A 25,851-nucleotide genomic window follows, 5' to 3' on the forward strand; every position below is an offset into this window, starting at 1 on the left:
GCCGCCACCACCACCACAGCTACGGAAGGAGCTGAGCATGCCAGTCCCGTATCCACTTTTGAACAACGACCAATCTCTATCGTTGAATCAGCCAACGATCTCGCGCGAGAACACGCGGAAGAGTACAACACCAAGCTGATGGTGTTCCGGGCCTTCTGTACCAAGTTTGAAGAAGCGGCCCAGCAATTCGTCACCGGACCGCAACGACGTTTCGCTCAGCAATTTGCCAATGATTTCCTCGGTTTTTGGAAACGAGAGCTCTCCTGCTCCGGACCTGTGGCCCCCAAGCCTACATACAGCAGCGTGGCCGCTGCCGCGCCTCCCACTGACCATGACCGTCTGACCTACAGACAACAACAACAACATGGACGCCGACAAACAGATCCACCTCATCGCCAAGGGCAACAGACGACCATCGCCCCACCCCGACAAGACCTCCGCGTCTTTATCCGTCTAGAAGCCCGAGCTCCGGCCAGGGCCCACAGTAGCTATGCCATCCGGACTCTGATTCGGGAGAAGCTCGGCGCTGTCTCAGACAAGATCCGGCAGGTGTTCCAGGTCAGATCGGGATGGGCCGTTCTGGCTGCCGACTCGGCAACACGCGACTTTCTGGTAGAAAAGCAAACTGAGTGGGCCGCTGAACTGGGAGCTATAGCAGTAGAAACGAACAAGGAATGGTTCACCTATGTGGTCTCAGACGTTCCTACAAGACTGTCTGACTTTTACGGAAATGAGGTGGATAGTGACAGCGTCGTCAGCGACGAGATAGAAATCCAGACTGGGCTCAAGCCCATTGACGTACGTACCGGAAGACAATTCTCGGATAACCCCTTGACCAAGGCCCTACTTGTGTCCTTTCTGAAGCCCACAAAAAGATTCTGGTCTCTTTTCGGCAGTAGCGCAGCTAGACTTGTTGACAAAACCGACCGACCTAGACAATGTGAGAAGTGCTGGGGCCACCATTTTGCCCGCAACTGTCACAGACAGCCAGTTTGCCGACGCTGTGGTGAGACCGGCCACCTCGTAGACGATTGCATCGCACCAGAACAGTGCGTCAACTGCTTGGGCCCCCACCAGGCCAACTTTCGTAGGTGCCCAGCTCGGCCAAAGACAGTGCACGGCGTGCTCCGCCGACTGACTAAAGAGCAACGAAAACATGTCAGGGCCGTTGGTGCGGAGACATACCGACAACGACACCAAGAACCACAGTCGGGATCGCATCAGGAAGCCCAGCAGGGCATGGCTGAGCGACAAAACGAGGATGTCACATCACAAGAACGACCGAACGCTCGTGCTCCAAGCCCAGCTGTATCAGGAGCACCTTCGTGCATCATGGTGGCCACGACCCCTCATGCTGGCTATGAAGCAGAGGAAGAACCCGAACAGCCCAGACATGGCTCACCACGAAAGCGCCGAATAGTTCTCATTAATCGCTCGCATGGCCAGGAATAGATATTCTCAAACACGAAAGAACGACAGGAAGCCGCTCAGGATCTTCCAGGCCAACGTCGGCAAGATCCCTCCGGCCCACGACTGCGCCCTGGCGCTGGCCGACTCGGAACAATATGACGTTGTGCTCTTGCAAGAGCCGTGGACGGCTCACACAGAGACCCGCACTTTAACTAAGACTCACCCTGCATACGACACATTTACGCCGGTCGACATGTGGAGCAGCAACGACACTCGGCCTCGAGTCATGACATATGTCCGACGAGACCCAAGGCTTCTTGCTGACCAGATTCGGCCTTTTCAGACTCGTGATATCCTTTGGCTCATAATCAACGACCTGACGATCGTCAACTTCTATCGTCAGAACGACGAGAGGGACGCCCTAGACAAGCTATTTCAATGGTCTGTCCCGGAACGTTGCCTCGTAGCTGGCGATTTCAATGCCAGACATCGTAGCTGGCAAACAGGCCAAACTACGAACCGGGGCCAAGAGATAGCAGGATGGGTGTCTGAGAATGACCTCAGCCTTCTCAACACTTTAGACATCCCAACAAACCCGTACGGCAACACAATCGATCTTGCCTTTACTAACCTACCACTTGCTGAAGCTATCGTCGAGGACCATCTCGCCACCAGCTCTGACCACTTCACGCTCAGCCTGACTTTCCCAGACGTCAGATCGACTCCGGTGCAGCCAGGCAAGATTCGAGTGACGACGGAAGACGAGCTTAAACGATTCGTCGAGATCGTAGAGCTTGGCGCTACAGGAATACCCCTGACAGATTCGACCCCCGAGGAGCTGGACGAACTTGCCTCTTCACTTGTGAGTCTACTAACATCAGCAGCAAAAGCATCTGGGAGGCCCGCACGGAAAGGCGGACGTCCGGCTCCCTGGTGGACGGAGGAGTGCGCCGACGCCGCGGCTGCTTTTCGAGCCATCAGAAGAAGCTACCTGCTCGGCTTCAACCAGGACGTTCAAATCGCCAAAAGAGGCTTTCACCGTGTGGTCCGTCGGGCCAAGAGGCGCTATTGGCGTAACCTCATCGATGGCTTCTCCAGCAGTAGCGATGTTTTCAAAGCTGTCCGGTGGCTAAAGTCCCCAAGAGCCTTCCAGCCGCCACCTCTACAGGTCGATAACGTCGTGTACGAAAGCCAGATTGATAAAGCCAACGCACTCCGACAAGCCACGTTAGAACGCAGAACTGCGGAAGACGACATTACAAACCCTTGGATGCCTCTCACTCCTCGTAGACTGATACCGTTCCCTTCGGAGATCTCCATGGAAGAGGTGCAGTACGCAACCCTCAGCACAGGCAACACATCCCCGGGGTCGGACAACATTACAGTCAAACTTCTCGAAGCAGTATGGCACATCATCGGGACACACATCCGCCGTCTCTTCGAAAGATGCCTTACCATAGGCCATCATCCAAAACCATTCAAGGAGGCCGAGGTGGTCATGATCGCGAAACCGGGACGCAGAGACCTCACAGAGCCGCGAGCATGGCGACCCATCTCACTGCTCTCTTGCCTCGGCAAGGGACTCGAGCGACTGATTGCGCGCCGCCTAGCCTGGGCAGCTGTGCACTACAGTGTCCTTCATCCGCAGCAAGCTGGAGCGCTCCCCAAAAGGTCTGCGACAGACCTGGTGACAGCTCTGATCCACGATATCGAAGAAGCGTTTGCACGCAAGAAGGTGGCGACTCTAGTCACAATGGACGTCCAAGGTGCTTTCGACACCGTCATGTGCAACAGGCTAGTTCTGCGTCTACGCGAACAAGGCTGGCCTGACTATCTGGCTCGTTGGGCTGGCTCCTTCATGGGCGGCCGGTCTGCGCGTGTCAGGTACCAAGACACCGTCACGGCCTCTTCCCCACTTCAGTGCGGCCTCCCTCAGGGGTCGCCGGTATCGCCAATCCTCTTTCTACTCTATACTGAGCCAATCTACCGACTAGGAAACCCTCAGGGTCGCTTCGGTTATGCTGATGACACGGCCATCCTGTCCATAGGCGACACAGTAGACGAAACTACGGCTATGACTTCCGGGGCCATCGACGAGATGGTGCGCTGGGGAGCGACGAACGGTGTCTCCTTCGACTCGAAGAAGACTGAAGTCATGCACTTCTCTCGCAGCAAACTCAGGACCGCCCCGGCAGTACGTCACGGCGACATCGAGAAACATCCCGAGTCAGCCCTACGCTGGCTGGGCATCTGGCTTGACAGCAGGCTATCGTTCCGAATCCATGTAGAGAAGTGGGCGGCGAAAGCGCAAGCCGTGGCCTACCATCTGCGAGGACTCACCAACACGAAACACGGCCCGCTGCCGGCTGCCGTACGAAGTGCCGTTAGGGCATGTATCGAGCCCGTGCTGCTCCACGGCTCCGAGGCCTGGTACCCGGGCACATCCAGGCCGCGATGGAATCAACCCAGTAAAGACTTACCTTCAAGCAACCAACATCTCATACAGAGAATGACCAAAGCCATGAACCAGGCCATGAGAGCTATACTTCCCGTCTGGAAGACAACACCTATTGCTGCTCTCCACCGAGAAAGTGGGATACCGCCAGTCGCGCAACTCCTTGAATCACGACGACTCCGATTCTCTGCACGGCTCAAATCGCTTGATGAGGCTCACCCTCTGGCGAGGCGAACGCGCCCGCCCAGCCAACCTGCTTACCACGACCTCATAAAACGAAGATATCAAGCACAGACGGAAAGTAGCTTCCGAACACGTCTTCGACGCACAGATGAGCTCCTTGCGCCGTGCGCGCGACCGAAGCTCATCCAGCGATGCTTCAACCAAGAACAAATGCCACCGCTGCAGACAGCGTCGAAGAAGGAAACGGCCGACGCTTTCCTCCGTTGGGTGCAGTCACTCGATCCGCTAACCCTAGTAATATACTCAGATGGCTCTCTCTCCTCTCAGGGAGCTGCCAGCTACGGCTTTACTATTCACCAGGGCAACTTCCCCGTCCTCGACGGGTCAGGTCGCCTTGGACCTGCAGAGGTTTTCGATGCCGAAGCTACAGGGGCGCTCCAGGGCTTGAAGGCCGCTCTAAACCTACAAGAATCAGTTTCACGAAACATCATAATCTGCCTAGACAATCTTGCGGCTGCTACATGCCTGCGAGGCACACCTTCCGACTCCTCACAGGACGTCTTTCTCGAGTTTCAGGCACTAGCAGCTTTGCATGGAGCCACACAGGTACGCTGGGTGCCAGGACACACCGACATCCCCGGCAACGAACAGGCCGATAAACTGGCCAAAGCAGCATCATCAGCCCCCGAGCCTGGGCAGGCTCAGCCAACACTAGCATACTTGCGAAGGATCGCAAGACAGAAACCGAAAGAAGCATTCGAGACGTGGTGGTCGACCTCTGCCCCTGAGCAGTATAAGAGGCTCAATCTCAAGGCGACTACAGGCTGCTTGCCGGAGCTTTCGCTCCCGCGCGCAGCCTTGCACCATCTGTTGGCAGCGAGATCCCTCCATGGGGACTTCGCTGCGTATCACGAGAGATTCGACCATGTCGACGCACGCCTAGTCTGCTCATGTGGCCGACGCAAAGCACCGGATCACATCTTCTACTGCAGAAAGATACCACCGCGTCATCGGATGAGGCTTGCACCCTCACCGAATGCAGCGGTCAATCTAGCAATAGGAAAAGACTTTACCAAATATATCGACCTATCCAAGGCCAGCGCGTTCTTTGGAAACATCTGCCCTCGCTACTAGGCGAACACGACTCGAGAAGCACTCGCGTCTCTCTTTCTCTCTTTCTCTCTTTTTATTTTTTTTTCAATACGTTTCTTTTGTTACCTTTCCTCTTTCTTATATGCTTGCAGCTAAATGGAAGGCGCTGATACGCCCTCCATCCGACTGCGATCACTCGGAGGCAGCCCCGCGACAACCGCGTTTAGAGGCTCACGATCGCCTAAAAACAGGCTTACCTTGCGGCTGTCATTCATCAGCCGCGCTTGATCATCCCGCTGACGGGTAGCAAGCTTGATAAGATGCGCCATTTGTGCTGTTGATATGCTGGATAGAGCGCAGTTTGTTGACGCGTTCGCAGAAATTGGACTCTGAGGGGAAGACTAATTTCGCGTAGCGGATGACTAATCCTCGTTAGGGCCAAATATCTCTGTAATTAGCGTATAGATAGACTGTAATTCCTCTAGCTCAGCACGTCCTGTGCCCCAGTAGGGGACTTTCGGGGCCGATGGCCCCCCGGACGAAAAATATACATACATACATACATACAGATGATGCCCGCGATATGTCATTACCGCTCACAAACATCACAACGAAATCACCACTCAACATCCTTAACACCAACAAGGTAATTACTTTATTCAGTCATAATAATTGCAATTTCTATATAATTGAGACGATGGATATATTAATCAAAAGCCCTGAACTGGCTCTTACTGCAGTACAAAAATATATCAATTCTCACACTGGAAACCCTAATGTCTTGCGATATACAGCTCATAACTGTTGAACAGGCACTGGATGTCACGTGCAAGCAGGGATACTTTAAGATTACAACCGAAATGGTAAACCCTCTAAGGGGCAGATTTGAACAAGACAAGATGAATATACCAATCTGGATCAATGGACCGAATACACGTAATGTCTGACAATAACCTTGAGACGCGTACTGTCGCGGCTGTCGAGCTTCTAAAGGAAGGATATTACTCCTCAGCCGTTAAAGCTGCCAAGGCATGGAGGGTACCATATAAAAGGTTGCTTTCTCGACAAAAAGGAAAACATCCTGTCTCTCAAAATGGTGGCAACTTCACGCTTCTTTCGCCGGAAGAAAAGAAGGCGATCCTCGCTTGGTGCTGGCGCCGCGTCACTCAGGGACGTCATATACAGATGCGTACTTTTCGACAGTATGCTAATTCCATTCTAAAAGCAACTAACCGGCTTCCAACGGCTTCCAGATACTGGGCAAGACGTTTTCTAAGAAGATATTCCTCTATTATTCATAGAAAGAAGAGTTCAACCATCGCAGTGCAAAGAAAGGCGATGGCAGACCGAGCCAACGTCGAAGAGTGGTTTCGCAAGTGGCATAATTACGCGGAAAAAGGCATAGATTACGAGGATGTGTGGAACATCGATGAGACAGGCTTCCAGATCGGTTGTCTTAAAATTGGGATGTTCCTGTGGACTTTTGGGGAAATCGACAAGCCTATCTTGACTGATGCACACGAGACAATAAGCGTCACGATCATTGAGTCGATATCAGCAAAAGGACGGGTTATTCCAGCGTTTATCATCATGCCGGGCGTACAGCTGCCGTCTCGGTGGGTTGACAATCGCCTTGAACCGGGCACAACGATCGTTACAACACCAAACGGCTATATCGATGATATCTCCGTGTTAGAATTCTTCGACCACTTTGAACGGCTTTCCCGGACTCAAAGAATTCCGGGAAAAAGAACACTATTACTAGACGGTTGTGAGAATCATTTTACCAAAGAGCTTTTCCAAAAAGCCCAAGATGCAGGCGTGGTATTGTTCCCTTTCCCGCCTCACTTGGCACATATCCTTCCACCGCTAGATGTGTGGCTATTCTGTGTATACAAGCATTGGTATCAGGAAATCCTTCTTCGTGAGATTGCAGATGGCACTACAGACTTCAATAAAGCTGACTTTTTGTTCCATTTACAGGAGGTACGCGCCCGTACTACTAAGAGAAGCACTATCATCTCATCTTGGCAAAAGACCGGCATCTATCCCTTCGATCCTGAGGTTGTACTAGCCCGTATGATAAATCCCTTATCATCACTATCTTTGGAGGTAGCTGAAGAGTCGTTACCTGGCTATATCTCACGAAGGTCCTCTTCCACCCACAGCAGCGATAGCAACTCCGAAATGAGTGAGGAAGACGGCGTTCCGCCGCCTCATGAGGTATACCGTTCGAATCGTCACGACCAGGAGATTCGATTGATGTCAACGCCACCTCCGCGCGTCAACTGGATCGAAATGAATACGCCGGAGCTCAAGTTGCGACAGATCCGTCGGTACGAGGAATATGTGGCCCTCAGGATCGAATGCTCAATAACCTCGGGCACGCCTCTGACTCCCTCATTGTCATATGTCAATGAAAAGCTGCGGAAAGCACATATAACTCTCGCAGTCAATGGGATTACTGCGACTCAGGAAATGCGCCGTCTCAAGGAGAAGAACCTTAGAAGGTCTGCCCGGGATCAGGGGACCACCATACTGGCAAATTACGGGCCAATTACTATATACGATGCCAGACTTCGCGTCGCAAAGGATCAGCACAACCGGCTGGCCGGTCAGGCGGCCGAGGAAGCTCGTGTGCACACTAAAGAAGTTAGGGTTGAAGTCGGGTATTTACGACGATGGATTGCAGCGGTCAGGAAGATGCTCAGGGCTTCTTTAAAGGATCTACGGGTTGCTGATCTATACAGCAGCCAGCCGACTTATTCTCAGAAAAGGAAGCTATTCACAGCGACCGAATTTTATATAAAAAAACAACACCAAGATTGTATACGGTCGACGGCGGTGATAGGGTCAAGATACCGGCTTCACCGCGAGCTTCTGGCTAAAAGTAAAGATTCCAAGGTGAAAGCGACTAATGCAAAGGAATCAGAAAGTCGGGAAGCCCCTAGAGTATTTATCTTTCACTGGAATCCCCAATTCCTTCTTCCATTTGACTATGACTTTAATATCGTGAAGTAGGCGTTGGAATTTATTATCAGTGACGAGGAAAAATCGCCGCTCCAATCGGAAGAAGATGTCGTTGGAAGCTGACGGCTTGGAAATCGTTGAAGATGATGCGGAAATGGATGAAGATGATGAATATGACGATGACAGTGAAGAAATAGTCATTGGGGATACTATTGAAGTCAGTTAGGGCGAGTTCATTGTCCCAAAGGATGAAGAAAATACCGAATAGTCGTGATGGTTGCTTGGTGTTTTGGCAATATGCATTTTTGGTGGGGGTTGTAAATGGAGGGGTTGGTCCGGTCACAATCATATAGTTATCCGTGGCAAAGGAAGTACATCTAATTTGGTGGGGCGTACATATAAAAATGAGGTAGCTTAATTTCCCTAGTCAACCGACCCTTTTCCTAGTCACCGTACCCCCCGTGCTAGAGGCGCGGGCACTTGTGACTAGATGGATAGTACGGGGTCGGCCGGTCTACAGGCCCTACCCGAATAAGTCCCACAAAGATTACTGAAGGTTAGACCGTAGGCTACCACGTTGGCAAGTGTCAAATCTATGAGGTTTACTTGAATTGAACATGTTTGAGCAGAGAGCATTGGACGAGCATCCAAGGACACGGGTCTGTCTCGCGTCGCGCTGTGTGACGCGTCAGGTTAGGGTTACAACGGTACTGGCTGGGAGCTGGTAACCGGCGATGACCAGCTGGACGCCGATCATCACACGCGTAACACCCTACAGTCCAATATTGTCAGCACGCTATAATCATATCACAGCCACAGCGGAGAGACGAGCCAGAGTGATAGCGTTGGTCTATCCTGATTCTGCGGAGCCCCAGTTTTCGCTATCAATAAACTTGGCGGCGACTGGGCCGAGAATAACGCCAAGGGTGACGGCAGGAACTGTATTGCCAAGAGAAGGAGTCAACAAGAGGTCATGGGACAGGATGGGATGGGATGCAAGTCGATGGGAGAAATGGCGCGTGTCACCTAAGTACCATGCCTGCTTGATCTTAACAGATATGATGCCATAGAGCACAGTGTAAGCACCTGCAACATATTATCATTGTCCCGCTTTTGGTGGGTAACGAGGACGAATCCAGAACACCGAGGACAACGTTGAGCTCTCTGATATTGAGATTCGGCAGCTTATTCAAGAGCAGTGTGGATGACCAGCATGCGACAAGAGGGCGGCAGGAATGAAGAGGAGAGGGAAGGGCAGAATCAGGATTATTTGATGAGAAAGACTGAGGATGCTTCTGAGTGGAGAGAATTCTATGCCAAAGATTCCAGCTTTCAGCGAGTGGGAACAAGATGGCATAAAGAGCAACCTGAGAAATGCGTTGAAGAAGCCGATCAAATACCACTTGAGGGCTGAGACAGGAAGATGTGGTCTCAGCCCGAGGAGAAGAGAGGGGACGAGGGCGAAGAAACGGGAATAGTAATAGTTACAAACAAAAAAGACGTGTTGAAATGGGTTGTGATGCCCAAATGATGAGAGATAGGCGACTGGACGGTGTCATGAGTCGAGCCTTGGCGGATGAGTTCAGACACTTTTTCGTTGATCCCGACCGTCAATCAACTAACTAGATCTCTCGGAAGATCATGATCCACGAGGTTGTGCATAGTACGAGTGAAACGGGCAGCAAAAGAGCGCGTCCTGTACTCGAGCCAGGCGACAGACTTCCTGACAATCATTTGCCAATAATTTACAATTCCCCCTCCCCCAAAAATGGCTCGGGGAGCTCCGTTCTGGATGAAGGCTTGCCAAGCCAAGCCCATCTATCCTGATTTGTCGCAATGACCGGCGGGATTATTAGCCCTGGCTCAAGTGACGCGCAAGGTGTCTTATCTCTCGGCGGCAAATTAAGACTCGAGGATCACAGTTAGCAACGATTCAGTCCGTCTGATGATAATAGTTTCACTCATCTCTCGCGTGGCAAGGACTACATCTAAGCTGATTGTGCGTCTCGTAAGCCTCAAAAGGTTAATGGAGCTATTTGCAGATTTTCAACCCAAACTCACAATCTTTGCCCATACACATGTGAAGCGCTGTCTGTCTGAAGTTGGTCTCCAAAATTGCGACGCCTTGTTTATCCATGCCATGCATAGGTCGCATAACAACGATCGATTTGTTACTGGTATCAATCTTTCCTCAGGAGCTACTTGTCCCCTCGAAACAAGAATCTTGGCATAACGCGAGAAATTATGCCAGAGGACGATTTCAGCACCAATGGTACCGGTAGGTTCTTCTTATTGGCCAATCACGGGCTATGATAACCTCGGATAGACGACTCTTCATGTTACCGCCTTATTACGATAAATCCCACGCTCTGCATCGTTCAAAGGGACCACTTCATTCCGAATTCGCCAGGGCAATCGTTAGCGTGCTTGCCTTCCGCAATGTTTCGCACCTGATGTTAGGTTCCCCATGCCCCACTCTTGAAAACAACACAATCATCGAAGGAACCAATAATGGAATTCCAGATTACTTGACCCACCTTCACAAACTACACTCGTGCGTGCACTATCCGTCCATTGTATGTCCAACAGTGGCAAATATGTGGCTTGTGGCGGTGAAGGTCTAAAGAAGAACGACCCTGCACGATGACGACGAAAGCAAAACAAGACATCATCAAGACATCATTAAGACTTCAACAGATAAGATTATCGATTTCTAGTCCACTATCTAGTGAAGTCACTCCTACCACATCGCGCATCCAACATCTCCTAGGGGGTACGGCCCCAGCAGATAAATCGGCCCAGTATTAGCCTATTAGGACCTAAACAAATGTGGTGGCAACTCGCCATGGATCAGTCACTGTCTGTTATAATCTTAACGTACAGGGACTTGCCACTTAGGCATTCAATACTAGTGAAGGAGGTACTCGCGGATTAGTTTGCTATGATTGAGTCCCTGTGAGTGACAACACTGCAACCTTGCCCCCTCGAGGAGATAAAGAATGGGCCAATGCCCCCGCACCAAGACACATTCCAACAAAGGGTGGCCCTGATCAATACGCTCCATCTCTTCCTCGGGTTAAGCTTGCTTTTCGATGCTGCTAAGTGCGGGGACCTGAACTCGATGTCCCTGTTGGCACTTTGACTCGAACAGGGTCAAGGGTCTGACTTATTCTTTACAGGCCCGAAATAAATTACGAGCTAAGCCGCCGCCAGCCCAGCGCTAACTTTCTTTCCGACGACGATGGCTATTGAAAACAAATGGCTTGATGTCTATTTAAGGAGGCAAGCGCTTTGGTCTCTCCGCTCTACAATAGCCAGGGTGGTAATGATGCTACATGAGGGTTGAGTTTCGTTGGAATCCTACCTGCGTACTCGAACTCAACTCACTGACTTTTCAAAACTCAAACTCAAACTCAAACTCAAACTCAAACTCAAACTTAGAAATTAAACTTGAAAGCTTACCAATAACAAGATGCGACTTTCGCCCCCAAAATTTCTCTTGTGGTGTTGGGGTACGGTCAGCTAATCATGCTCCCACCCTCTCTGGTCAGCTTTAGTCAAGCCACAATGGTGTCTAGCCCGACATTTCGTAACCCCTCAAATCTCACATCATTTATTAACCTCAATACCGCATGAGCAATCCCAGAACTCGCACCAGCACGATGTTACCGTCATTCAACCCCCAAAATCCGGATCGTCACAATGGAGATCACTTCGCGACCCCGGCTGCTCTGGACTGCGGCGTTAGGCCTTCTGGTTGCCCGGCTTATTTTGCAAATATTTATGCCGTCACGTCTCGACCCTGACTATGCCCAGAAGAACGGGTTTGAACTTGTGCCCGTCGATTGTTTTAACTCTAGCCTGAGGGCGACCGGCGTAGAGTAAATGGTTTGTTCCCCGACATGACTTCTGCGCTAACATCGATCTGCAGCATCATTCTTGTACACGGCCTAGGGTCTAACCCGGATACTACCTGGCAGAAGCTGGCTAAAAATGTTTCCCGTAATCACACTGCTCCCGCATCCCAAGGAAAGCAATTTGTCAACTGGGTCAGCGACTTTCTCTGCGAAGATTTCCCTCCAGAGGTTCGACGGCACGCTCGCGTCTTCTTCTATAACTATGACTCATACTGGAAAAATGATGCCATTGAGGAGCGCCGCAGTCGACTCGGTCATGAGCTGTTTGAGGAGGTTACGTCAATGGCAGTGAAGGTCAGCAGACTCAAACCTTTGGGGAACGATCGTCTAATTAAATCCTAATAGACCCCAGAGAGAAGTATCATCTTCGTCGGGCATAGTTATGGAGGTCTTGTAATTAAAGAAGTATGTACCCCTGCATTGCTATCGCCGTACGCATGGCGACATTTCGTGACCAGGCCTGCTTCTTATCTAGATTAGAAGCTAACTACAGAATCCTAAGGCTCTACTCAAAGCTCAACATCTTCATTCAAGGCGTCTCGTCGACATTCTCCCGCAGACCAAAGCTATTATATTTCTAGGGACACCACATGCCGGCTCTGCTTCCATATCGCTTAGTGTAAAAGCAGCTCAACTTTTCCACGCTTTCGGCTTAGCACCATTACCATCTATTGTGGAGGCGATAGCCCACGATTCTGTTGAGCTTCAAGATCTGCACCGGCAATTTGAGGCAATATCAGGCCATGTGCGGATCGTCAACTTCCACGAAGAGCGAGAGACACTGGGATTTTGGGGCCTCTGGAGTGACTTTGTGAGCAAGGGCGGAACAATTGTTTGATAGACGCTTGATTAACTCTGTTGCAGGCCGTCAAAAAGCAGTCTGCCATGCTGGACCGGCCCAATGCGGAAACCATAGGTCTCTACACAGATCATTCAGGACTGAATAAGTTCGGGGAGAGAGATTCCAATTACGAGATGATAAGAAACAAGCTCATTGAGTTGGTGGAGGCAATCATCGCAAGTAAGTAATCGGCAGCCTTGAATATCGAGGAAGCCGATGCCTTTTCCCCCCAACCAAGTGGATCCTAGTAAACGTCACTTTGTTTCTTGGTCGGCATACGCCTAATCCTTATCCCAAAATGTCATACGAACAAGGCAACAGAAGACGAAAGCGTGGGATCGATCTTCCTAGCTGTCTACTACGGCTTCTAACCAGCCAGCCCTCTAGCCTATCGCGCCTACTCTAGCCGTCCAAAAACATCGTCGCACTCTCGTTTAAGTGGTCAAGTGTCTTACCCGGAACTTGCACAATCATCTTTTACCCTGGCACGAACGCGAATATGCTTGTCTTAGTTCAGAAAGCTTACTGATGACCGTTTACACAGATGCACGGATTGGAGCGTCAGTGTACTCGGTGCCGCAGAAAACCGACAAGTTCTACACAGAAAGGCGCAACCTTTCTGATAGACTCGAAGAAAAACTCAACAAACCATTAAATGGATCGGATCAAGTAGCGCATGCAGTGGCCATCTCCGGTCTCAGGGGCGCTGGTAAGACCCAGTTGGCGCTCAGATACGTGGAAAGGCACAAACTCCATTATGATCCCATTCTTTGGATCGATGCGAGGAGCCAGGAGACGATACGATCTAGTTTTCAGCGATGTGCTCGAGACCTAAAGCTATTGACTGAGACGTACAGCGCAATGCCAAATATGGCCGCTCTCAGAGATGATCTCGCTGTCCGTGTTGTCCTATCTTGGCTTCAAAATCGGAACCATCTGCAGGATGAATGGCTCGTTATTCTTGATAATGTGGACGACCTTAACAACGGGATACGAGACGTTATTCCCTCTGGACTACGTGGAAGTATTATTTTTACCAGTCGGGACATTGAATGCGCTGAGGTACTCCCTCCTGGAAGCCAGAGACTGCAGGTGAGCATCATGGAACCTTCAGATGCAATCTCCCTTCTGTTGCGGCACTTGAACCTCAATGCCACAGAAGTTCCGGAAGATATTCACAATCTTGCACAGAGCATATGCGAGAATGTACAACACCTTGCTCTTGCAGTTCACCTTGCTGGCGCTCATATTCGTTCCAGTTGCGCTGAAGATGTGAAATTCGAATCCGATAATTATTCAAACACCTATTTGAATCCGAGAAGTTGTCTCGAGAAATATTTGCAGCATCAAGAAAACCACAGGAACCAGCCATTACAAGACAGCACGGCAGCTCTTACCAGCATGCTCGGGTTCGCGTCAATGCACATGCATCAAGGTCAATGGAAGGAGGCAGAAGATCTCTTCGTGCAAGTGATAGAGCCTTTCAAGAGGATACTTGGCGCAGATCATCCAGGCACGCTGAACAGTATGAACACCCTGGCGTCAACTTACATGCACCAAGGTCGATGGAAGGAGGCCGAAGAGCACTTAATACCCGTGGTAGAAGCTCGCAAGAGACTGCTTGGTTTAGAGCATCCAAACACGCTCACCAGCATGCACAACTTGGCATCAACATATATGCATCAGGCTCGGTGGAAGGAGGCCGAAGCGATATTCGTACAAGTGATAGAGCCTTCCAAGAGGGTACTTGGCGTAGATCATCCAGACACGCTAAACAGTATGAACACCCTGGCGTCAACTTACATGCACCAAGGTCGATGGAAGGAGGCCGAAGAGCACTTAGTACCCGTGGTAGAAGCTCGCAAGAGACTGCTTGGTTTAGAGCATCCAAACACGCTCACCAGCATGCACAACTTGGCATCAACATATATGCATCAGGCTCGGTGGAAGGAGGCCGAAGCGATATTCGTACAAGTGATAGAGCCTTCCAAGAGGGTACTTGGCGTAGATCATCCAGACACGCTTGCCAGCATGGGCAATCTTGCATCAACGTACATGCGTCAACGTCGATGGAAGGAGGCAGAAGATCTCTTCGTGCAAGTGATAGAGCCTTCCAAGAGGGTGCTTGGCGCGGAGCATCCAGACACGCTGAACAGCATGAGTAACCTCGTGTTGACGTTTTCTTCTCAAGGTCGATGGAAGGAGGCTGAAGTGCTGTTTCTACAACTGAGGGAAGCTCGCAAGAGAGTGCTTGACGTGGAGCACCCCGATACGCTGGCCAGCGTAGGAAGCATCTGAGTTTATGCCGGGATGCGATAGTCTTGATAGACGATTGTGCGCGACTTCGACGGACGGTACTTTGACCACACTATTCAACCCTAACAATTGTCGCATGCCAGACATGATCACAAGAAGCCTCAGGGAACAACGGGACTTGATAATCCGGATGTGCTCTTCAAATACAATCTATTGGGCTTGAGTCACCCCGCACTTTAGAAAACAATCCGTCAGCACTACTGCTGATCATCGTTATTCGCGTTTACAATTTTTGAACGGCTTATCCTCTCAATTGTCGACAGGAGAGGCAAACCGGTCGCGGTTTGCGCAAAGGAGCCTTGAGGAACGAAGCTTGATGTTGTAGAATCTGCCTGGTTAATCCCGCTCGCTAAGGTGCAATGACGCCTTCCCCAGCGGAGAGGGGAGGATCATAGGAGAGGCTAAAATGGCAGTGCACTGGGCTCCCGTTGGTTCAAACCAGGTGGGCAGTCAGATCAAAGGGGAGACTCTTTTTCAAAGGGAGAATTTTTATAGGGCCTTAACCACTATAACTGGCCCCCCACAAGAAGACGTGTGCGGTCGCCAAGGACGGGTAAAAGCGGGGATTTAAGGTTAAGAGCGAGTGGGTTGGGCTACGCATTATTATCGACGTAGGCACCAGAGCTTAATTGTACGACTTGAATGTGGAATATACAAAAGGGAGACGATTTCCTACTCATTTGCACTCTTTGTGATGACAATAGATTTCCCAAATAGCCTTTCTATCAAACTTTGGATACTTCTTCCAAATATTTGTTCTTCGGAGGATGGCGGTTCCGGCTCGGGCGGTTGGAGGATTCCGACACAGCAGCCGTGATCGTGTCAAGGACGGGTGTAGGTGCAGGTAGATGAGTTGCTGGCATCAGGGGCCTCATGAAGGACGCAGTGGGGGTCTGATTCCCGGCACAGCTTGGTTCGGGCTCGTCAACAGTTTCCTGTGAGCTCGAGCTGCCGGCCGAAAGATGTGTTCCCGAGGAAGGAATAGTGATCGGGGACGTCGGCGGCTGGCGCGGTCTCTTTGCCGGCGGTGTGTAATCGACGCGTGAAGCTGGTCGCTTCGGCGTCGGCGAGGTGGAGAGGTAGTGGTACTCTGTAGAAGGTGTTGAGATGACAGATGACATCGATTCGCCCGGGGTCGAAGCTGGAGTCGGCGTTGAAGCGGGAAGAGGAGTCGGCGGGGCAGCAGGTCTGCGCGCTGTGAATTTGGCCTTGATCTCCTCGAACGGCGTATAGTTAGAAGATGATGAACGGACCGCTGATGTCGCAGCACCCGGCGTCGGCGTTGGTGAGCCAGGCCCGGAAACTCCCTTGTCGAGAAAGGTCCAGGAGTCCGGAACGACGATGAAGACGTAGTCCTGCTCGAGGGTCGGCGGCTGCACCATGAGATGATGGCCAAGCAGGCCGGCCACCTTGCCGGTACAGGTCAGCAAAACATTGCTCTGGAACTGAGTGTCTCGCCTCTCGGCCATCTTCTTGCAAAGTGAGGCCCACGGATTCGCGCGGATCGGGAAGATGACAAAGACTTGGAAGGGATGGAAGCCTCTAAACGGGGTCTTATCAGGATTACCGGGGGCAAGGAATGTGGTCAGCTGGACGAAGCCGCAACACTTGAGCTGGACATTGTCCAGCGTGGGCACAGATTCCTTTCGGAGGAGGGCGTGGCCCGGACCGACGACAGGGCCGGTAAAACTGACAATTGGGGATGAAAGAGGAAACTGATCGGCCGCAGATAGACTCCGAGGCAATATCCTACGGGCAGAGAGGTCAGAGAAAATCGGAAGAGCGACGGAAAGCGGACGAGACGAATACAACATACGGTTGATAGCCTTGGTCGCGCACGATAAGAGCTGGGATGGTGTATGCAAGGAGACCGCTATCCACAGACTCCTCCAGACCATCTTGACGCTCGACCTCCCAGGTCAGCGCAAATGGGTGGACACGACCTGCCATGAAAAACCACTGGTCGAACCAGTCTTCAGGAACAATCTGTTGATTGTATATGGACAAGTTGAGGCTGAAGAAGATGGAGGGAGACGGATCGGCAGGATCGGTACGCAACGGTAAGTAATCCGGAGCCGTGAGCCATGGAGGGGCCGGGAGTATGACCCTCGCGATGGTCTCTGCATTCAGGCCCTTGACGCGATGCTGGTCTGACGAGGCAAATCTCGAAGGACAGCCGGGTTGAACGAAGAACGTGATGGACATATCGCCGCCGGCGCTCCTCTGACTTGCCAGCGGCTTGCGAGCATGCGGCGGTCCATCGGTCGAGGTAATGGACACAGACATTCTCACAGATACTGGCTGGTTGTTCACGAGTCTACCTTTCCAGGTATCGAGAGACGTGGGTTGGAATGTCGATAAGTGCAAAGAAAAGAAGACAGTCAGTGAAGGTCAAATTTCAGGGGAAAAGAAGACAAGAGAGGACAGAGACGACTGACGATGACGGCACAGCGGGCAGGAGTTGAAGCAAAGTTAAGTTGCGGTCAGTCGTCGAAGAGAGAGGGTAAAATGAGTGGAAAATTCATCTAGCAGGAGAGCTAGAGGGAAACCGAAATCTACACGGCGAGGACAAAAGAAAGTTCACCTGTTACAATTTCTGAGGGATCTGGATCATTGGAATAAAAACTCTTGGTTTTTCTATCTAGTGAGTGAAGCAGGGTCGGTTTCTTATATGTGAGATGAATTGGGCCTCCAGGGCGGTTGTGTTGAAGAACTTGCTTTTTGGGGGACGTATATGACACCAACCTCTGACTGGAAGTCCGGACTTCCGGATTGCCGGTCTGAGCAGCCTATCTGAACAGCTGGAAGACCTTCCTTCTGGTTTGATCAAATGTATGACCTTTTAGTCTGTTTGGATGTGGCATTACTTAGGCGAGCCAGGCGGTGGGCTTTTGTCTCTGACGGATAGTCGTTATTGGGCGCGGAACCACGGCTCAGACGCGTGGTGCAGGGTCGACGGCAGCGCGAAGTGTCTCAGGAGCTGTCCAGAAAAGCTTGACGATAGCGAATACGGGGATGAGTTCACGCATGAACGGTACGGGGTCAAGATTCCAGACTGAGAAGGAACGAGCATGAGGGAGGGAGCGGGGTCCGAAGGGTGAACACACAGGTCTCCATATAGGTGTGCGACAGCGTCCTGGGACCTGGGTTAGAAGTCGAGAGTTAAAGGCCAGCGGAGGAGTTTACAGCAAATCATACACGGCTTTCCCGCAAGACGCTGGAACATTAGCAAGGCGCTTTCGGGACCCGGCAATCGTAAAGACATCAGACACTTCCCGAACGCGCCGCAAGGAGTGGAATAAGAGGAGAAGAGCAAGGTATGACGGAACACAACACGGACACAGGAGGCAGGTCCTTCTCACCTACATGGACCATAATGGATCCGACGTCGACGACTCGACCCACAACGTAGATCAGGAGAATCGCCTTCAACCAAACGATATAGTTGAGAAGGATGAGAGACGACGGGGACCTGCACATGGGGTCTTGCCTTGGCCTTGCCTGGCCGCGGCTTATCAGGCTCCTCCTCATCGACCAGTCCTACCAAGGGAGCCGCAAGGCATAGGCAATAACGGTGAAGGAGGAATAGCAGGACTGATCAATGACCAAGAGGAGCCTTCACGCAGACATACACGGCCGGCAATCCCCGGTCTGGTCCGCCACACCAGGAACAGGCGAGGTCGTTCGGCGGTTAGAGCTAACGAAGGGCGCGCTCCGCTGCGGGACCTCCAGCCGAGGGAGTCTACAGGGTTCCCCGAGACAGGCGAGCAAGCTTACCCAAGCCCGCGGCCAACCCAACAAAGCCTGGAGAGTGAAGCCTCCTGAGACGCGCGAAGTCAGGGAAGAGAAAAAGCACCAGAAGCGGCGCCGTGGGAGGCCAGTCACTCGTACCCAGGCCGCCATCCCCGGTGCCGTCGCCCCGCGGGCCATACGACCTAGGGAGGCCACGCGCGGGCAAGAGCAAGCATCCGTGGAGCAACCGCTGCGCTCAGGATCTGGCCGCGAGGACTCCAACCTGGGAAGGGAGCATCCGCAGCACCGAGCGACTGATGTTCCCCCAGCACCGTTCGGGTCCAAACGAGGCAAACGCGTACGACCGCCTACGCGGACTCGAGAGGCACAAGAACAGCAAACATTGAGGCAAATCATCCCGGCTGCACAGGAGGCTCCGGCAGTGGCGGTGGCAGTGACAGAGCCAGGCCTAGGACCAGATATTTCATCGACCTTGAGTGCGCCCCGGCGAAAGAGGAAGACGAATACAGCCGGCAGAGAGGGACCGCCAGCAAAACGGGCTCGCTCAGGCGCCCGTAAGGAAAGAACAGAGCAAGAGTGGGAAGAGGACGTTGCTAGCGTTTTGCGCTGCCTGGATGAAGAATTCGCCGAGAAAGAGCGGCTGTCCCTGGACAAAGAATGGTGTACGCCCGTCCCGCAGGAGAGGAAGCTGTCGACCGTGCAGGCATTCTATAGTGCTTTTCACGACACCGAAACTTTGCCTATATGGACATGCGCGGTGTGCTACCGGAAGTGCGGGAAAAGCGAGCTGGAAGATGTAAGCTGGGACCAGTGGGAGTCTAGTTCTGTGGAAAAGCGCGACGGCTCACCTCTTACCTGCCGCAAATGCTTCCCCATCGGAGGTCGTATTCTGGCCTGCCCGGAATGCGTGAGCTGCCTGATGAGAGATTGTCTGTCGGCTGCTGCCCGGCTGCACGTTGGCCTGGGATGTGAGCATATGTTCCCAGAGGAACTAAAAGGACTCACCCCGGTTGAAGAGAAGCTCATCAGCCTGAATTCATGCTACGGATTCATCACGAAGTACAACATTGTGGATGGGCAACGACAGGGCGCAGCATATCCAAAGCACGTCAAGGGACACATCATGGTATTTCCCAACAACGTTCAGGAGCTCGTCACTAGGGTCCTGCCTCACCCCCTCGTCCAGGTCATGGACGAGATACACGTTTCGTGGCACGGTGCGCAGAAACCGTATCCGAGCGATCTGTCGAGGCTTTTGTCCGTACGGCGTCGTGTGGTCGAGAGGGCGCTGGCCTGGCTGCGGATAAACAACCCTCACTATGGGGACATTGAAATCGATGTGGCCGAGTTGGACAGCTGGGGAGCTCCACCTCACGACGTGCCGCCACAGATCCTTGAGCACATCGAGCGTAACGAACCATCTGCCTGGGAAAAGGTACGCACAGCCCAGATAGTGCCGTCTGCGGAGCGCGGGATAGATGATGACGACGCTGTGGACATTGACGACATCATGGCCATGCTCAGGCATGAACAACAAGGAGGGGCTGACCGCCCCGAAGAAGCGAGCCGAGACGATGAAGCACTGTTTAACAACGGAGGCCCCGAGGGAATGGGAGAAGGCCGTCCGGGCGCTGGCCTTAAGAATCCTGAGGCTGTCGTCCACGAAGTCAGTTCATCCGGCATGTTTGCACTCGACGCCCAGCCGGATGTTACGGACGCGGACAGGCTACAGTTCGCCTGGGAAGCCGTGGGCGAGGATGCCGAAAATGAGGCAGGTCGGGCTGCTGGGGGACGTGGCAGGGCGGGAGGATGGGCGGGATCGGCATCTGTACGGCAAGGGCTCAGCCTGGAGCCATACATTTCATTGTCTCGGGGCGATGACTTTGCCGACTCCAAGGATCCCTTGTTCTTCGCCAAGACGTTTCCAACCCTGTTTCCATTTGGCACCGGCGGCCCTCGGCTAGTGGAAGAAAGCATCGCCATCGCTGGCGGCGAAGAGGATACGGGCATTGACGAAGGCGCAGGGGCGTCGGCGAGGAGCCTCGTGGCGTCGCGGAACATGAGTCTCGCGACATGGGCTGAGGCGGTACTGAGGCGGCACGGCGGGCGCTTCGCGACCCATCACATCTTCGCTTTTCTCATCTTCAACTTGGGCGTCAGGTCAAGGAACCGCCGAGTGAGCATGTTAAGTGTGTTGAGGAAGGACCTTCCTTCTGTAGAGCGCATCATGCACTCCCTGAGCAGAGAGAGGCTGGGGCTGGCTCAGCAAGAGCTTGACTCTCCGGCCAGACCGCCGACGAGGGCATCAAGGAGCTGCTCAAAAGCCTTTCTCTGTACGGATTTAAATAACCGATGTCGAGGGAGCATCGTCTGAGCCTGCGACGCAAGATCAAGTCGCTTATCATCCGGTACGGCATCCCCGCCATCTGGTTTACGCTTAATCCAAACGACATTACCAATCCGGTCAAGCTGAGGCTGGCGGCGTACCGCAGCCGTGATCCCGAAGAAGCTGAATCATTCCTAAGGAGTCTAGATATGGCCTACAAGCGTGCGCGACTGGCGATCTCCGATCCGGTAAGCTCGGCCATCTTCTTCCACAGGGAGATCTCATTATTCTTCGAGCACTATGTCAAGGTGGGCGAGGAGTCAGTCTTTGGACGTATCAGCCAGTATTTTGGGGCCGTGGAGACTAATGAACGGGGTGCACTCCATGTCCACGGGTTATTGTGTCTTCAAGGAAATATGAGACTAAATTCAGTGTTGACGGACGTATGTGGTGAGGAGGGAGCGTCCTATCGCAGCAGTATCATCGAGTACGTCGATAGCATCTTCTCTGAGGTACGTCTTCGCCATCATCACAGTAACGGCCAAGATCACGAAACGGAGACGATTTCGTTCCTAGGCTGACTATATCGCGGTATGAACAATACAGGATCTGGACCAGGAGGCGTTCTGCGCGGTTCGCGCTGAGAGATCGATAACGTCGGACATCTCGCCACTTCTTCAAAACAGTCCGCAGTTTGCTGCGTCCTTTGATGAAGAAGCCAACTTCTGCGCCGGCGCGACGCAGATTCACACTCAGCCCGACATGCGTAAAGTACTCGTTAGGAAGGCGAGGAGGCAAGCAGGACCTCTGCCGCTTCAAGGCTCCGTGGAAGCTGGTCGAGAAGACGGCGTTCAACCCGGACGGCGTGTCGCAGATCCGACGGTCACACAGCATGGTAAACAGGTGGAACAAGGCAATTGCCGTCGGGCTCCGACACAACCACGACATCTCGTTCATCGCGACGCAGTGTAAGACCATGGCGCTGGTATATTATCTGACGAATTATGCGACCAAGGTCGAGGATTCAGTGTGGAAGCGCATGGCCGCCGCATCAGAGGCATTGGATACGTTGGACGGTCAGCAGAGGCAGGATCATGGGGCGGACCAAGGGGATGCGGCTGACGGAGGCGAGGGCAGACAGAACAAAGCAAGACAGTTCCTGATGAAGGTGGCCAACCGTGTCTTTACGGAGCGGCCACTGTCGCAGGTCGAGGTCGTGGCGCATCTGCTGGGATATCAAACAGAGTTCTCCGGCAATGTTGCGTGGACGTTCGCGAATGTGTCTGTGCTCTATTGGCGCATTTTCCGACGATGGTCTTATCTTCGCCATGCGAGCGGCGAAGAGGTTGCGGACGGCGAGCCAATGAATGACGCCGTGCTCGTGGAGCAGACAGGCCAGAGAGTCTCCTACTTCGAGGCATACCCTCACCGTGGGGCGGTGCTTCACGGCCTGTGCCTTTATGACTATATGTCGCTCGTGATGCTGAAGCGCAGGGGGAATGGGAGGAACTCCGCAGCCGCCGCCACCACCACCGTTGCATGGGGCGAGATACCTTTCCAAGACGGTGCGCCGTTCTCAGATCAGTGGGTGCAGCGTCTGCGTAGGCCAGGCAAGCATGCCGTCGTCTGTCTGGACGGATTCCTGAGCATGGACTTTTCCCAGGATGATGGCGACGGGCCGTGCCACAGGAGGTTCGTACGGCACACACCATCAAACCTCGATGCACCGCTTCCATATTATGTTTCTTGCCCTCGGCTGATTTTATTGTTCTAGGGCTGCCGTGCAGCACTTGGCACTGTTCGTGCCATGGGAGTGCTTCATATCCGAGTCATCTGGCGACATCAACGACATATGGATGAGGAAGAAGGGGAAGCTAAGCCGGAGGCTCTTGTTCGTGCTGGACAATGTCCAGCTGCTCCGGCGGTCTGCGGAAGACGCAAAGCGCGATGCTAGACAATGGGCTGCGTCCTCTGCGAATGATGAACTCGCAGCTGGGGAGACGGGGTTGGGGGATGATGGCGGGGGCGTCGGCGTGAGCGAAAGGGACGATGAAGCAAAAGCCGCCTACCGCTGCGACAACATCGGAGACGCCACGCGGCTGGCCGATATTATGAGGAGTGCAGGTGGAGCAGGTCAGATCACGGCCGGCTCAGAAGAGCTCTCGGCGATGATACACCAGCTCTGTCGATTTCAGTATACCGCCTTGGGCTCAACGGCTGAGCTGCGTGCCATGATTGCGTCCGAACGGGGAGCGAGGACAGTGACAGTATCTCTGCCGGGAGGGCCGTCCATTGAAGCCAAAGTTCCATCACAGAGGCTGCTGAGGTCTATCAAGTCACAGCAGGTGAGCGCTTCCAGGGAGGCAGTGAAGATGATACAGGGAATGCAGGGTTTATCCGAGGGGAACGCGACTGTCAACAGTGTACTGAGCAGGTTTGGGGGCCACGATATCCAGCCGACGGCCGCAGACCCCGAGGGGAGCAGCCCTGATGCTGGCCCGACAGTAGGCATCTGCTTTGGATCGTCGACATCCTTCCTGGTGGCGGGGAGACAACTCGCAGAGCATTCCACCCTCAACAGAAAGCAATCGATCGCCTTTCTACTAGTCTGCCGCCAACTCGACCTGGTACACCGGAGCGAGGGCGCGAATAGTGAACCTATCCCTCAGCTATGCCAGTTCGTCGGCGGTGAAGGTGGGACCGGGAAATCACGGGTCATTGAGGCGCTCGTCGAGCTTTTCGCAAGCAAGGGGATCTCGAATCGCCTGCTGGTCACGGCAACCTCGGGAACCGCAGCAGCGCGCATCAACGGCATCACAATCCACTCAGCCTGCAACTTCTCCAAAGATGCATCACGTATGGCCGTGGGCAGGGACGCGGTTAGTGATGGTATCGGATCTTGCACGCCCGCCGATCGATATGTGGACGGCCCTTCGCGGACGGACTGGCGGGAAAGGGACCTCCTAATTATCGACGAGGTCAGCATGCTCGGGGCACGTACTCTCTGGATGGTGAACGAGCAGCTGTGTAGGCTCCGAGGGTCTTCAAAGGACTTTGGAGGGATCCCCATAGTGGTCTTCTGTGGCGACTTCCACCAGTTCCGTCCCGTACAGGAGAGGTCTATCCTGCTACCCAGCACAGCCATCTCTTGGTTTGAACAGGATTCGTTCAAGGTAGAGCAGAGGCGCCAGCACGACAAAGCTCACGCCCTGTGGAGGAGATTTACCACCGTTGTCATGCTGGATGAGCAGGTCCGCGCCGCCGGCGACCCTGAACTGCGAGGTCTGCTGACGCGGATCCGGCTGGGAATCCAAGACCAGTCGGATGTCGACCTCCTCAATGGCCGGTGCTATCAAGAAGGCAGGCGGATACCGTGGGAATCGGGCATCACCGTCGTCACGCCGCTCAATAGAAACCGCTGGAACCTCAACATGGAAGCCACTCTGGCCTTCCAGCGGCAGCACCAAGCAACACTGCGCATCTTCATATCCGACCATAAGTGGAAGGACGGTCAGCCGACGGAAGAGGAAGCACTCATGATCCTCAACCACGGCGACGACAGCGCCATCCCCGTGCCGGCCGTCTTCATGTTCGTCCCGGGCATGCCCGTCGTCGTCAACCATAACACGCACCAGGGCCTCAAGCTCGTCAACGGGGCCAGCTATACGGCTTTGGAAGTCATCGTCGACAAGACATTTCCCGGATACCGGGTCTCGGCCAATACGATACTCCACTTTGGGCCCCCGGCGGGGATCCTGCTCACGGCGGAAACGACTAGGGACTTCCACTTCGTCGGCATGCCGCCCGGGACAATACTGCTGACGCCGATGAGCATAAAGATAGAATGCCAGCGGAAACGTCCATGGCAGCGGCATGACGTCACCCGGAAAGGCCTGCCGTGCACTCCAGCGTTTGCATGCACCGACTACAAAGTCCAAGGGAGAACGCTGAGGCGGGTGGCGTTGGAACTGCGCGGAACCAGGACGACGAATATCGATGGTAAGATGGTGCCAAGCCAGTGCGACCCATACAGTCTATACGTGCAGCTGTCGCGCTGCCCGTCGCTCGACGGCATCATGCTAGTATCGAAGGCGCGTGAGAGGGACCTCGTCGGGAATAAAATCCCTGCTGACATGGCAGCTGCGGAGGCTCGGCTCGAACTGCTAAGCCGGGTGACTGTAGAGAAAGCCCAGAGCTGGCTGGATGGGTAGAGGGCATACCTATGTTTTATGATAATAAGAGAAGCACACCACAAGTTGATTTGAAGAGAATGAAAGGACGAGGCTAAGCCCAAACTGTTCCCTCCCAAGATCCAATAGAGCAGCCACATACATGTAGAGCGCAGAGTCGTAATCAGAGCGAAGCTCTTAAGTTCGGGTGCAACAGCATAAGACCTTTCGTTCCCCAAGGCATGGAGAACCAGGAATGATTAATTGATGATGATCCTGATGTCTGTGACTGATCTGTAGATGTGTTGTGTCCTCCTTTTCGTTCGTTCTCCCTCCTCGTCTCTATATCTGAAGAGGCCAAGCCAAGATACTAGACTTGCTCAACCTGCAACAGACCTGTAACGCTGTTCTGACAATTC

At 53.1% G+C, this 25,851-nt stretch overlaps 3 protein-coding genes across 3 annotated transcripts; 2 read left to right on the forward strand and 1 right to left on the reverse strand.

Annotated features, from left to right (window-relative positions):
* Nucleotides 1-11,812: 11,812 nt before the first annotated feature.
* FOBCDRAFT_321398 (uncharacterized protein) lies at nucleotides 11,813-15,166 on the forward strand (the record flags this gene model as incomplete). The annotated part of the gene is made up of 6 exons (XM_059612067.1): nucleotides 11,813-11,991; nucleotides 12,042-12,321; nucleotides 12,373-12,432; nucleotides 12,530-12,838; nucleotides 12,892-13,048; nucleotides 13,413-15,166. The coding sequence occupies 6 exons, from the start codon at nucleotides 11,813-11,815 to the stop codon at nucleotides 15,164-15,166; spliced, it is 2,739 nt and encodes a 912-aa protein (XP_059465380.1).
* A 743-nt stretch (nucleotides 15,167-15,909) lies between these two features.
* FOBCDRAFT_204231 (uncharacterized protein) lies at nucleotides 15,910-17,470 on the reverse strand (the record flags this gene model as incomplete). Its single annotated transcript, XM_054705778.1, has 2 exons — nucleotides 15,910-16,933; nucleotides 17,001-17,470. 2 exons carry the CDS (start codon nucleotides 17,468-17,470, stop codon nucleotides 15,910-15,912), a joined length of 1,494 nt encoding a protein of 497 aa, XP_054561753.1.
* A 7,620-nt stretch (nucleotides 17,471-25,090) lies between these two features.
* FOBCDRAFT_140394 (uncharacterized protein) lies at nucleotides 25,091-25,474 on the forward strand (the record flags this gene model as incomplete). The annotated part of the gene is made up of 1 exon (XM_054705779.2): nucleotides 25,091-25,474. The coding sequence occupies one exon, from the start codon at nucleotides 25,091-25,093 to the stop codon at nucleotides 25,472-25,474; it is 384 nt and encodes a 127-aa protein (XP_054561754.2).
* Nucleotides 25,475-25,851: the final 377 nt, after the last annotated feature.

The sequence above is a fragment of the Fusarium oxysporum genome, chromosome VII (genome assembly GCF_013085055.1).
Source record: "Fusarium oxysporum Fo47 chromosome VII, complete sequence".
In the NCBI taxonomy this organism is placed as follows: Eukaryota; Fungi; Ascomycota; class Sordariomycetes; order Hypocreales; family Nectriaceae; genus Fusarium; species Fusarium oxysporum.